This window comes from Eubalaena glacialis, chromosome 12 (assembly GCF_028564815.1).
Source record: "Eubalaena glacialis isolate mEubGla1 chromosome 12, mEubGla1.1.hap2.+ XY, whole genome shotgun sequence".
In the NCBI taxonomy this organism is placed as follows: Eukaryota; Metazoa; Chordata; class Mammalia; order Artiodactyla; family Balaenidae; genus Eubalaena; species Eubalaena glacialis.
In genome coordinates, this window is record NC_083727.1 from 98,976,182 (window position 1) to 98,990,906 (window position 14,725).

At 36.5% G+C, this 14,725-nt stretch overlaps 1 protein-coding gene across 8 annotated transcripts in view; it reads left to right on the forward strand.

Moving 5' to 3' along the window:
- Positions 1–14,308, forward strand: part of MYO6 (myosin VI) — a 136,060-nt gene extending 121,752 nt beyond the window's left edge. For 4 of the 8 annotated variants that reach the window (XM_061207677.1, XM_061207679.1, XM_061207682.1 and 1 more), the window contains 6 exons: positions 279–317; positions 4,366–4,469; positions 5,933–6,064; positions 9,282–9,308; positions 11,742–11,960; positions 12,488–14,308. In XM_061207677.1, coding sequence (XP_061063660.1) covers positions 279–317; positions 4,366–4,469; positions 5,933–6,064; positions 9,282–9,308; positions 11,742–11,960; positions 12,488–12,687 — 721 coding nt within the window. In that variant the 3' untranslated portion in view covers positions 12,688–14,308. The remainder of the gene's footprint in view (positions 1–278; positions 318–4,365; positions 4,470–5,932; positions 6,065–9,281; positions 9,309–11,741; positions 11,961–12,487) is intronic. The other 4 variants (XM_061207680.1, XM_061207681.1, XM_061207683.1 and 1 more) reach the window with 3 other exon arrangements.
- The last annotated feature ends 417 nt before the right edge of the window (positions 14,309–14,725 follow it).

The following is a 14,725-nucleotide window of genomic DNA, read 5'->3' on the forward strand; positions in this document are numbered from 1 at the left end:
TCACAGAAGCATGGCTCTCATGAGATTTTATCTAAAAGTTTCTGCAAAAGTGAAGTTCAAGTAACTTTAACTGGGTTTAAACAAAAATTTTGCTGTATTGTATGGCTATATATATTGAAAAGTATATTATCGACTTTTACGAAGTAAAATAATAGTGTATGGCTAATGAAGCAATAATCCTGTTGAAAATATAAATTTTAATTATACTTTGAGATGTTTTAAGTAATTTGTATAGTTGTCTTTTATCTAATTATGTTGTATTATCATTTTTCTTATAGGGAACAAATGGCGAAAGAAATGTCAGAAATTTTGAGTAGGTTAGTGCAGTGTAATTTGGGGAAATAAGCGTCACCTCAAAATCATATTTTTTAAATTACTTTTCGTTATTTGGACCAGAACCTGTTATATGAGTAGCCTGTCCTTTCCGTGTAAATTTTCGGTACAAGAAATGTGACTCTGCCCTCAGGCCGCACTGACATAGAAAAAGGTAAAAAAACCCAGTGTTCCTCTAAATTGGCATTTTTCAGTGAGGATACCACTGGCATTTTGGTTGAGGCTATTCCTTGTTGGTAGTACTGTGGGACTTACCATGAGCCCCGACCAGTTCAGTCCCAGTAGGGGAGCCCTTCCCGTCCTTGGGCCCGCTGCGCCTGGTTGCAGGGGACGCGAGCAAGAGTGGGGCTCAGGCCGCCCCTGTCCTCCACAGCACAGGGGTGGAACACCACCGGTGTAGAAGTTGAGCCACCAAGGAATATATCTTCCCAGCAGGATCTGGTCCATTATCAAGTGGCTATGAATCAATCACGTTTTAACTTTCAACTCTGAAGTTGCAGAGTTAATTGAAAGTGTTAAAATTAATATATTTTTTAAAATCAAAAGTCAGTTTTGCTACTACCTTACTCTGTATTTCACATGATTGTCTTTATCACAAGTCTAACTAATCAGTAAATGAAGGTGTACCTTCATTTTACTATTTTAATAACTCCAAAGATTGGGGGGGGGAGCATTTAAATGAATTTGATTTGTGTACTTCTTAGGATGCTGAATATGCTATTTTTTAGCAGGTGTATTTTTGTTTGACGTAATATGAATGAAAAGTTAGTAATAGTAAAAACATATTTTAAGCAAAACTAGTTTGAATTCAGTGTGATTTTTAAAAGTATCAAAACACCTTATGTATATCAACATCTCGTATACATTCTGAGAGTCTATAAAACCATATTGTGTAGATTCAGTTTCTCTTTCAGGAGGAAAGAAAACAACAACAAAAACCCATAATTTCAGCTGCTCTTCTAGAAAAGACTGGTAGAAGAGCTAGGAAGAAAAAATAAGTTTTTTGTTAGTTTATTGAATGGTGGTTTCAGGATGTAGGAAAACAAGAGAATATTTGAATAATGTTAAAAGCATAACTTATTGTTAAGGGTAATAGAGAAACCTTGCTGACACACAGCTGGCTCTTTTTGAGCAAAGCAATTAAGAAAAAGCTCCATGGAGAATAGCCAGTCACACAGCTTATGAAAAGAAGAGGTTCTGCAATAAACTTGAAACAGATTTTAACCATGAAAATGCAGGAAGGACTAAATGGGCACACATTATTCTTTAGCCAGGCTTGTAAGTGACTAAAAATCATCATGTCTAACAGTTTTTAAGTATGTAGGGTGAAGTATGCTATTTTTATTCTCTAAAAGGAAAGCGTAAATAGGCCTTTTAAAGAGGTAAAAGTACCTTATTTGTTTCATTGTTAAGCTTAATGCTGAAGGAATAATTTTCCTTATTTCAGGAAGGAGGGTACATATTTTCAAGCATCACTTTTTTTTTTTTAAATGTCTTAGTTTCTCCCTATCCCTTTTTTTTTTTTTTAATTTATTAATTAATTAATATATTTTTATGGCTGTGTTGGGTCTTCGTTTCTGCGTGAGGGCTTTCTCCAGTTGCGGCAAGCGGGGCCCACTCTTCATCGCGATGCGCGGGCCTCTCACTATCGCGGCCTCTCTTGTTGCGGGGCACAGGCTCCAGACGCGCAGGCTCAGTAGTTGTGGCTCACGGGCCTAGTTGCTCCGCAGCATGTGGGATCTTCCCAGACCATGGCTCGAACCCGTGTCCCCTGCATTGGCAGGCAGATTCTCAACCAGTGCGCCACCAGGGAAGCCCCCAAGCATCACTTTTAAATAACATCAGTCTCAAGTGTCTGTGTCTTGATTGTTTGCCAAGATCGCTGTTGTCTTTCAAAATGTAGAATGCTGAGAAAATACGAGCTCATTTTCAGTATTATACCATGATCATCCCTCTTTAAGAGGAAGGTTTTCCAAGTAGTAGATCACAAAGGGGAAATGCTTTGTGTGATACCAGAGAAGCAATATTTTAGTTCTTTAATATTTAGTTCTTTTAATATTGTGCCATCTTCTTTTCATGTCTTGATATATGATGTATTTAAATTCTTCCTTTGTTACATTGAGCTTAAAAGTTCACTTGCAGCTTATTCTGAGTGTCTGCTATGTGGCAAGTGTAATCGTTTGCTGAAAAATAATGTTCATTTTTACAAAAAAAATTTTTTTCCTGTATTTTTAGAATAATTATTTCAAATTATGTATATAGAAGCAAATCTTAAGCGCTCAGTAGCACTGCTATGAAAAAGCTTATCCCATTTAATTTTAAAATTATTTATTTTATTTTTTATATTTTAAATATATGTATTTTATTTTTTATTTCTTTCCTCTTTTCCCACTCAAATGTTCCTCCTACATGGGGCAAGATAAAGCACTTGTGCCCTTTGAAATCTCTGTTATCTGTCTCATGACCTGCAACCTTTTCCTTTAATTTACTAGTTGTCATATTATTACTCACTAAATACGAGGGTGTGGTTTTATCTGCTTAAAGAACTTAGCTAAGTATTTTTAACACAAAAGCTCAAAAGTCACGGGAGTTTCCAGGCTCCAGCAGCTCTTTTAGCACGTCTCTAAAGACTCGGGCAGAGGGTGGTAGTTTGGCTACTCCCCTGGGGACCTCTAAACATCCAGATGCCCAGGGAGAGTCTGAGCCATTAGGAGTGGCGGGGCTTGGCCATCTGCAGGTTCCAGTAGTCTGCAGGTGATTGGCTCATAAACAAACCCTTCGTGTGCCTCTAATGATCTTAAAGTATGTTGAGGAGTTCTCTTTTGATTTAAAAAAAATTTCAATTGAAGTATAGTAGATTTACAATATCATGTAAGTTTCGGGTGTACAGCACAGCGATTCAGTTATGTGTACACACACACACACACACACACATAAACACACACATACTTTTTCTCATTCTTTTCCCTTATTACATAATATTGAGTTTAGTTCCTGTGCTGTATAGTAGGTCATTGTTGGTTATCTAGTCTATACATAGTAGTGTGTATATGTTAATTCCACCCTCCCAATTTATCCCTCCCGCACCCGCTTTCCCCTTTGGTAACCATAAGTTTGTTTTCTGTGTCTGTGATCTCTTTCTGTTTTGGAAGTAAGTTCATTTGTATCTTTTTATTTCTTTTAGATTCTACATATAAGCAATATCGTATGATATTTGTCTTTCTCTGTCTGACTTACTTCACTTAGTATTATAATCTTTAGGTCCATCCATGTTGCTGCAAATGGCATTATTTCCTTCTTTTTTATGGCTGAATAATATTCCATTGTATATATGGACCACATCTTCTTTATCCATTCATCTGTTGATGGACACTTAGGTTGCTTCCTTGTCTTGGCTATTGTAAATAGTGCTGCTATGAACATTGGGGTGCATGTATCTTTTCAAATTATGGTTTTCTCTGAATATATGCCCAGGGGTGGGATTGCAGGATCATATGGTAGCTCTATTTTTAGTTTTTTAAGGAACCTCCATACTGTTCTCCATAGTGGCTGCACCAATTTACATTCCCACCAACAGTGCAAGAGGGTTCCCTTTTCTCCACACTCTCTCCAGCATTTATTATTTGTAGACTTTTTGATGATGGCCCTTCTGACTTGTGTGAGGTGATAGCTCATTGTAGCTTTGATTTTGAGAAATATATGTAAATGTATTGTCCTGATGTTCATATATCCATGAGTTAGAAGATTTAAACTGAAGCCTGGGGGAAGTCCATGGTACTAGAATATTGGAATCAGAAATTCTGATTGAAAATCTAATATGGCTGTTGAATGATGCACTGGAAAATTTTAATTCACCTGGGCATCCCGTAGTACACCATTCTTAATCTCATCTGTCAAAGATACAAAAATTATTATGTGTTTTTCCAGTAATTATTTCCAGTTCTCAAACTTATATTCACTTTCTTGCCTGTTTAGTCAACATTTCATTCGTGTTTCTAAGTTTAAATATGCAAAAATGTGTAATAATTACAGAGGCCCTGCTGTACAAGCCACCAAGGCGGCTGCTGGTACCAAGAAACATGATCTTAGTAAATGGAAATATGCAGAACTACGTGATACCATCAATACTTCTTGCGGTAGGTATATGGGGAGGATGAAAAGTGGGAAGACTATCGCTGTCTGGTAATATAGAGTAAATACCTAGATTGGGATGGTAATTTTTTTCATATAAATTAGTTTAAGCCATTCTCTTTGTTACTCTCACCTTGAAATGAAGACCTAGTTTATTCACAAAGCTAAAAGAAAGACATACTTATTAAGTTAAATTCATTTTGCCCATCTCTTGCATAGGCCAGAGAGGAAAAGCATAGATGAATTATGGTTTGGGCTATATTAATGACTGACCCTCCCAACGTTATTCATAATAGTTAAATACCTATATATCAGACTCTTTTGGTCTATGAATGCAAAGTAACAAATGGCAATGGAGTCCTTCCTTTTTAAAGCTATTTTTCTTCCAACAGAACAGAGTAAAAGGCTGTGTTCAGAGAATCCCACACAGTTGTGTTCACGTATAAATCATAGTGTTTGAATTCAGGACACTGTAGCTGGGACTTCAAGTGTCATAATCGTACAGGACGCCTCACTATGTTCTTTCCCTCTTCACTGAGTTTATCTGCAAAATTACAAATGTAAAAAATGTGGCGCATGTAAATCTAGCTTGTGTTTGAACACAGTGACTTCTTATTCTATTGTCGTGGTCTGTGACCTTGGGCAAGTGACTTAACCTTCCTTTTTCAAGCTCTTCATCTATAAAAGACCTATTTAGTCCAGGGTTCTTGTGTGGAGGAAAGATATAACGTAGTAATAATGTTTAAGAAAATGCTCTGTAAGTGTAAAAGATAGTATTACAATGAAGTGCTCATCTTTATCAATAATTAGTTTACTTTTGATTTTGTACTGTTAATTTAAAAATGAAATCTTCATTTAAAAATATATATGTTAAAAAGAAATGAAATTGAGTTATTTGTAGTGAGGTGGATGGACCTAGAGTCTGTCATACAGAGTGAAGTAAGTCAGAAAGAGGAAAACAAATACCATATGCTAACACATATATATGGAACCTAAAAAAAAAAAAAAAAAAAAAAAGGTTCTGACGAACCTAGGGGCAGGGCAAAAATAAAGATGCAGACGTAGAGAATGGACTTGAGGACACAGGGAGGGGGAAGGGTAAGCTGGGACGAAGTGAGAGAGTGGCATGGACATATATACACTACCAAATGTAAAATAGATAGCTAGTGGGAAGCAGCCGCATAGCACAGGGAGATCAGCTCGGTGCTTTGTGACCACCTAGAGGGGTGGGATAGGGAGGGTGGGAGGGAGACGCAAGAGGGAGGGGATATGGGGATATATGTATACATATAGCTGATTCACTTTGTTACACAGCAGAAATTAACACAACATTGTAAAGCAGTTATACTCCAATAAAGATGTTAAAAAAATATATGTTTATGCCACGGGATAATTACGCTAGACAACTAAATTAGGATGTTAATTGCCTTTTTTTTTTTTTTTTTTACTCTCTCTGTGTAATTGATAGATATTGAGCTCCTGGCAGCTTGCAGAGAAGAATTTCATAGGAGACTAAAAGTGTATCATGCTTGGAAATCCAAGAACAAGAAGAGAAATACTGAAACAGAGCAACGTGCTCCCAAGTCTGTTACTGATTATGGTAAAAACAAATCTGTACTTTTGAATGTTCCAAAGTATATGCATATAAAAAGTATATGTATATAATTACATGTAACTATACATAAGGCATTTGAGTAAAATTGTCCAATATAAATTTCCTCTTACTTTAGAACTATGGGTCCACTGAATCTAACACAACCATGATGGCTTATCTTTCAAAGTATTATTTCTGTTAGATACATCTTTAAAGTCACATTTGTTTAAAAGTATTGAATTTACTTGTTAAGATAAATTCTGGAGGTAAGGTTAATCTTGTCTATACTGAGGAAGTTGTATGATAATGCTGTAGATACGTATTCTTTCCACATACACATATATACACATATGTAAAGATTTTGTGTGGAAGTGTAAAGATTACTATGAAAAAAAGAATATTTACTGCAAATATTATAAAACTGTGAAAATATGAGTGAGAAATAATACCTTGGTTTAGACCAGAGTTTTACCTAGATCAGAATTTGCTTTTTTGACTGAGATCCTAAAAATGAATTTTGTTACTTTGTTATGCAAAAGACAAAGCTGTGTACCTGAAATTGGAAAATAGAGCAGAATAGACATAACCTGGTAAAAGCAAGTACTAGCTTCAACATTAATTAAGAATACCTGTGATATGAGTTGTCATTTCAGTCTTAAAAGCAATAATTGGAATTTCATTTATTCAACTTGCTACTGGCACAATTTGTTAGGTTAATTCTGGCTAATGTCAAGGTGACAGCATATTTAAAATCTTTTTTTAGAACGAGGTGTATTCCCGACACTTGGTGGTATAGCTTAGCCATGCGTGGCCCCAGCTGACTTAGAAGAGGAGCTCACGGTTATATTTTGCCTCCCTTACCGCCTTCCTAGCAAATAAAACAGTGTTTGACGACAGTCAATTAAATGGTGAAATTTTAGTGTTTCTAAGATGTTGCAAAGATTAGATTGAGGAAGGGAAGTCTTATTAGTAGTAATGACTGTGTCCTCAGTCAGAATATAACTCTCTTGCAAGAGCAGTGAGCTTGCCTGCAGCTGAGAAATGGCAGGAGGAGGGCCCTCTCGACACTGATGTTCTGTGACCACCACTCTCTTCTCCAGTTTAAAAATTTGTCTCTGGGAAATGAAGATGACAGGATGATTCCATTACCTGTTCACTGTCTGCACCAAGTTTCTACCACAGTTGCTTTGTTTTGTAAAAATGGCAAAGGGCTATTCTTTTTAGCTATAATCTTTAGGTGTAATGGTCTAATCATGACCTTGAACTTGATTGGGTTTCATTATGTTCTATTTCAGAATTTATACATCTGCATGATTGCACTTCTTAAAAAGAGGACTTCCCTGGTGGTGCAGTGGTTGAGAATCCGTCTGCCAATGCAGGGGACACGGGTTTGATCCCTGGTCCAGGAAGATCCCACATGCCGCGGAGCAACTAAGCCCGTGCTCCACAACTACCGAGCCTGCTCTCTAGAGCCTGCGAGGCACAACTACTGAAGCCCGCGCGCCTAGAGCCCGTGCTCCGCAACAAGAGAAGCCACCGCAATGAGAAGCCCGCACGCTGCTACTAGGGAAAGCCCGCACACAGCAACGAAGACCCAACGCAGCCAAAAATAAATAAATTAATTAAAAAAAAAAAAGAAATGTTGTAATATTTGGCACACTTTTTAAAAAATTAATTAATTTATTTATTTTTGGCTGCGTCAGGTCTTAGTTGTGACATGTGGGATCTTTCGTTGCAGTGCGTGGGCTTCTCTCTAGTTGTGGTGTGCGGGCTCCAGAGCACGCGGGCTCTGTAGTTGCAGCACGCGGGCTTGAGCTTAGTTGCCCCGTGGCATGTGGGATCTTAGTTCCTTCACCAGGGATTGAACCCATGTCCCCTGCACTGGAAGGTGGATTCTTAACCACTGGACCACCAGGGAAGTCCCCGGTACACACATTTTTAATGAATATATAAATATTTCATGTATCATTGTAACAAACCAAACTTTGGTACCTTGCTCATCCAACTTTGCCCCAAAAGGAGCAAATAACATGCGGCTTACCTTACTGGTTCCTATACTGTTTCCATTCCTAAAGTACTTTTTGGAAGAACAACAGAGTAGATTAAGAAAGTTTCTCAAGGGTCCCATCCAGGTAGATGAACAAAATTAGGAGTTGTGTAGGAGCACGCTCCCGCATATAGGTCGCCTTCAGAGAATTTGAATGTGGGTCATTTTCAGCATAAAATGTAACTTTTGCCCTGAAAAGTACTTTTTAATTTTTCTCTCTATTTTTCTGTCGTGTAAAATTCACTCTGACACAGGAGTGCAGTAAAAGGAAAGGCGAAGGGCACCAAGATGCTTAACGGCTCACCTGAGAAAATTCTGTACTTTAGGTGGTTTCCTAATGGTGCAGCTGCTTGACCTTTAAAAGGAATGCTCTGTAGTTTAAAATTTAGAAGGATTAGAATTCATTAATTTGAGAAAATAAAATGATGACAGCTTATGATTAACAAAAATATAACTTGGTATTATTGCCTTTAAGAGTAAGCCATTGACAAAGTATGGTAAATTCTTAAGAGTTAGGAGTCGGGAGGCTTAGGTCCCTTTCCTGTGTGCTGTACTGGGTGAGCACACCCTCATTACATTTACCCCGGAAAGGGCCTTTCAGAAATAATTTTTGGGGGCAGTGGCAAATTACCCAGTAAAGATTTACATTTACTTGCTTAAAACAATGACTTTGGAGAGTAGTTTTATTTCATAGTTCCTAAATAAAAATGTTGTGAGTTTAAGTAAGACAATGTGAAGAAATTAAAACATGCTGAGTATATGGAAGTGTGGCAATGCTTCTTCTCTATATAAAAAGCTTTTTTAAATGAATTTATGAGTTATTCTTTTTTTTCCCTACAAAAATTCTAGTAGTGCTTTAAAGGTACTTTCATCTTGATTATTAAGTCACTGTTTTGGAGTTTTGTTTGGATATTACTGTGTTTGAAAATTAAAATTTTGGTCCTCTTTGTATGTCCATCAAGCAGGATGTCCTAAAAACATAATCAAAATAGCTTTAAAAAAAATTGGAAAGCAGCATCTACTTGTAGGTAGTTCTGGGAGTATTTGGCTATGGATAGGGTATTTATTTGTTAGTCACCACCTCCATTGATGGGAAGACATTATAAATTAGAAGAATGCTCATTTAACAGTTTTGGCATTTTTATCTTTTCTTCAACATAAAATATTTGTTCACAGATTTTGCGCCATTTTTGAACAATTCACGTAAGTCAATGGGTGGTAACTCATGAGCTAACTGGAAGATGGGTTAAAAATACTTTATAAAGTACTAACTTCTTCTAAACATTGTTTTGCTACAATTTTAAGGTGAATTGTAGTACATTAATGTTGGTTTATCTGTACTAAGATACCTCATTTGAGATGGTACTTTCATTTGGATCACTCCAAAATATACATGCAGAACAAAATTTAATTAATCTGTTATTTCATCAAATTACTTCCTTTTTAAAAAAACTAGCATTTTAAACTGAGTATACCCAGTTCTTATTGTAGCAAAACTCTATCTTAATAAGCAGCTGATCTTTTAGAGTAAAGACTAACTTTAGGTGCTGGTTTCAAATACTGTGATGGTATAAGCATTTCTGTCCGAAGAGATTTGAGTTTTGTATGATAATGTACACAAGCTTAGTAGAATACCTCTTAATAGGAAGAGGAGATTATTCTGTTACTTTTACAGCTTCATATGATGCACAGTTTTTGATCATCTAAAAGCTCTGAGTCATTTTAGTGTACAGTAAATTTCTTCTAGAATCAGTTGAGCAGTAATGATTTGAATATAAGGCCATATTTATTTGCCAGCTGGTTGGACATGATTTTTTTTAGTGCTTCCAGTAATTTACAGACTTAAAAATTTGAAACTTATTCACACTGTTGAAGATAACAATTGGATGTGAAAGAAATAGTTGTTTAGAAGATTAGTTTCAAGCTTTTAACGTCTGTATCTTTGTACTTCTCCAGATGAATATTCATTTCCAGGCTTCCCAAATACAATTTCATTTCTCACATTAGTAGAAGAAGCCATCCAAGACTTTCCATTGGGTTTCGAAATTTTACCCAATATATTAAGTTACAGGGGATTGTTATTTTGAAAGAAAAAAAGTAGGTTATGCTAATGGGTGGCCATCAGTATCATAGTAAGTTTCTGTCAACAGGACACTGAGTTCTAATTCACTGCTTAAGATGGAGGGAAGGGTTTTTTTTTCTTAATCCTTTTATAAAATGTCTTAGTTTTGAGTTAGTGTATTTTCGGCAAAGTAGGTAGTTTTTAAAACTCGAAATGGAAACACTGACCTGTAAGTTGTTTTGAGGGAACAGGAACGAGAGAATAAATAAGCTCATCTCTGGTAACATGCTAAAGGTGATACGGCTTTTTAAAGTCACTAACAAAACTGGGTCTCTTTCTTTCTTTCATAGGCATATACAGCTTTGCTAACTGCTTTTTGCTTTCTCTTGTTTGCACAAAAATAAATTGAGCTGCTATAAAGCTTTTTGCTATTGGTGCAAAAAGTAGAATAAGAGTAATTTCATCCTTTCAGTACTTGGAAAGTCTTACAAAAGCCATGTGACTGTCCTTGACTTGTACATATTATATAATTTTTCATTGACATGCTTAGCTTTTCAGTGAGATTCTTAATTGAGTTGCAGTAAATGATTGGTCCACCTGTAAAGTTGTGAGTATAGAGCATATTAAACAGACTTACCAGAATTATGCTCCTGAAGATGTAAAGTCATTGCCTCAGAGAACTGTATATTTTCAGAAAAAAAAAAGCAAAACTCAACCATTTAGTAATGGAAATTGAGCAAGGGAAAAGAGATGATATGAGCTCAATGCCCAGTGTTAGCAGAAAAGCAAGGATTTCTCTTTCCTATTGGCAAAGGAATATTATATACCAAATATTATACACGTTCCACTTATTGCAGTGGATTTTATTCCAAGAGAAGTCTGGTTTCAGAGGAAGTAAATCTCTCTGAGTGCAAGTTCATGCTTACTGTTACAGTTTTGTTGTTGTTGTCACGAAGTTGTCTAAATCTTATTAGTAAAATATCTGTGTTATCTTGGCCATTTTAAATCCCAGAATCAGTTGGCAAAGGAGAAAACTTTTGTCTTTCGCTTTTTTGAGAAACTGTGATTAAATCGACAAATATCTAGAATCCCTCAGATTTGTGAAATTACTGTTTATTTGTTTCATCATAAATAGTCCTGCAAAAGTTATTCTGCAGCCTTCATTTGAACTCTTTGGAGGAAAAAATATAAATCTAGTAAATCATACTAGTTTGCTTTCCTGCTGAGTGAGTGAGTTTTGTGCGCAGATGCAGTCATTTGTGGGAATCTGCTAGGGGCTTTTTGTTGTTATTGCTGCTGCGGCTGATGGTGTGTGTGTATGTGTGTGTGTGTGTGTGTGTGTGTGTGTGTGTGTTTACAATGCCCAGGAACATCTTCAGGGGAAGAAACTTCTAAGAAATCACCCTTTGAATTGTATTCATCTGTAGGCAGTTCACATTTACATTTTGTTTTAGATTCACTGTTAGGAACCCCTCTTTTTGCTTCTGTAAAAATCCGTGGTGCACTTTAGGATTAAAGGCTGCTCTCCGTATCCCTTGGGCTGCCGGCGTGACTCTGCTTGTTCTCTGTGACAGCTCAGCAGAACCCGGCAGCTCAGCTCCCTGCCAGGCAGCCGGGGATCGAGATGAACCGACAACAGCGCTTCTTCCGCATCCCGTTCATCCGCCCTGCGGACCAGTACAAAGACCCGCAGAATAAGAAAAAAGGCTGGTGGTATGCCCATTTTGATGGACCGTGGATTGCCCGGCAGATGGAGCTTCATCCTGACAAGCCACCCATCCTCCTTGTGGCTGGTGTGTACGGTTCACGTGAAAAAAAATGTATAAAGCAGAAAAGGCTTGTGTACCCTCTGAATGAAATGGTGTGATGTATAGTGTAATAATTCATTAAATTTCAGGGTTGAGGCGTGGAGTTTTGCAGTTAAGTCACATCAGTTGAGGATAACTTCTTTACAATATGGAATTGCTTGGATTAATTATGTCCTGTAGAGCACATAGAAACTTGTCTGTGTCCTAGGAACCTTTTCATTGGTGTCTGATTATATCATTGCTTTGTAATGGTTATTTAAGGAAATGTAGCATTTTTATTAACCCTGGTAACTTGTTTGGTCAACTGCATCGTTAATACATTTTGAAATGGAACTTGGTGGAGGACACATTTGTTTCTGGTGAATTTATGAAGCAGATTTCAATCTTAGAGGAAGGAAATGGTTTTAAAAGTCCTCAAATCTATGAGAATTGGTAGACATTTCAGGAATAAAGTTTACAGTAAATGGTTCTGAAAGGAGGTATAGTAATTCTCTGACGTCTCATCTGTGCAGGTAAGGATGACATGGAGATGTGTGAGCTGAATCTTGAAGAGACAGGCCTGACTCGAAAGCGCGGTGCTGAGATTTTGCCAAGACAGTTCGAAGAAATTTGGGAACGCTGTGGAGGCATCCAGTATCTTCAGAAAGCAATTGAGAGCAGGCAGGCCAGGCCCACCTATGCCACGGCCATGCTGCAGAATCTGTTAAAGTAGAAATTGCACTAGCCTTGCAGCTGGGAGCCCTTGCCATGGCACTAGGTAGGGAGTGTGTCCCAGAGATTTAACCATTCCACGATCAAGTTCGAATTACTTATACAAAGTGAACAGATTTTATTAATCATGGTTTTTTGTTAATTTAAGGTTAATTATGGTAGTGAATTTGGGACCTAAAAATTATTTTCCTGTATCCAGCTGTAACTGTTAGACCTCTCATTATTGTAATACTTAGTACACTTGGACAGACTCTTGACATTTCTCCTTCTTTGCCAACAGACTACCTTAAATCCATCGTAGTTCTTTAGGAAAAGAAGTTTTTAAAAAATGCAGAATTCTTGCTTTTTAAGGATGGCGCAGTACTGTATAACTGGAATAAAGAAAACTTAGCTTTAATTTTCATACAAAAATTAAGGCACTTAAAATGATCAAGGCACTGATATTTTGATCTGAAAGCTGTGTACTTTCTTTGCTAACTTTTTCCGAAATTCATGGAAATTTCCATCAAAGGTGGAAATTTTTATTTTTTCCCCCTCTTTTGCAGTGTCTTAGTTTGAGTAAAGCAATTTACCCGAAGTTCTAGAATTCTGGAGAGAGCCTTGATGTATTTGATGCAATCTGTGATAAAGAAGGTACATAGTATCCTGCACAGATTTGTTTTGCTTTTCTGTCACATAGTGTTGCTGTAAGAATATGTTCTTATATTCCGTGGACAAATAAAGGAAATTCAGATCATTTAAATGCTTGAAAGTTTTGAGATAACTTTGTTTCATTTAGAAAAGGAAATAGGTTTTAGGTGGCAGTTTGGTTTAACTGGACTGAATTCAAATATTCTTTCAATTTCATCTCAGTTGTGATTTTGTGTCAGAATCTTGTCCAAGTTGTTTCATGTGATTTAAACTAGTATTCTGCTTCAAAACACCTTTGTTTTTTAAAAAAATTCCTATTGTCTTTTTTGGCCTTCGAGATTTTGGTAATTGTAGAGCTCTTTTATAAGCCTTGTAATTCAAAAACCCTGCACTGAGGAATTGCTTGTTTCATGTAACTGATAATTTAAAAAAAAGTTTTGTGTGCTGTTTAGTTTTGATCAAATGTCAGCAGTTTCAAGCCTAATATTTATGACTTTCATATTAGGAATTTGGAAACATACATCAAGGAGTTATGTTGACATAATCCTAAGGAGTCTTGTTTGTATTTTAGAATAAAATTAGAAAATAAAATTACTCTCTGTACTTTTTTTCCCCTGATGTTTAAAGACCCTAACCTTTGAAATGAATTTACAGTGATTTTTTTTTTTTTTCCTAGAAAGAGTACCTCAGTTAGGAAAGTATTTCCCAGCTGATTGGATTAGTCTTGTGAGCTGGGCACTGCTTTCAGAATTGCTTCTCTCATTATATGTTTTAGTATAGAGATATTTATTTATTATGATACTGTGCAAACGATCGTCTTCTGTTAAAGAAAGTAAATGGTCCTGTCCGTACTGTTGAGAATGTGAATGTGATTATCTTTTTAAGGCTGTATTACTGCATAGACTCACCCACCCTTGGGTCATTTGGTCCCTGTGATTTGGTGACAGACGGTCTAGTTACTGAAAATAAATGTCCTGTTCTCCCTCTTCTTATCACTCGCCTTTAACTGGTGTTTTTATTTGTACAGGATAGTGAATGATAAGCTTTTTTCTTAACTGGTAACAAGTAGAGTCTTGGAAGAAAATTTAGTAACCAAATAGATTTTTAATGACTTGTGCCCTTAGCGCTGTTTCCAGAAACAGTTTTACGTGTGTCCTAGATACATGCAGGCACTTGATCACACAGGTTAAATTATCGTGATGAGAGAACTTAAAGTTTTGAAGAATTTTGTGAGAAATATATCACAGCAAGGCATTGTTACAGGTCTTTAATTTTTTACTTTAATAGCTGATAAAATTATAGTCAGTCTTAAGCCATTTCGTTGCTAATTATGTCACACAGCTGTCCTAGAAGGTATCTATTTTAAGTAGTCTCCTGAGTTAATTGTGGTTCCAGGAGACTTGCCCTAA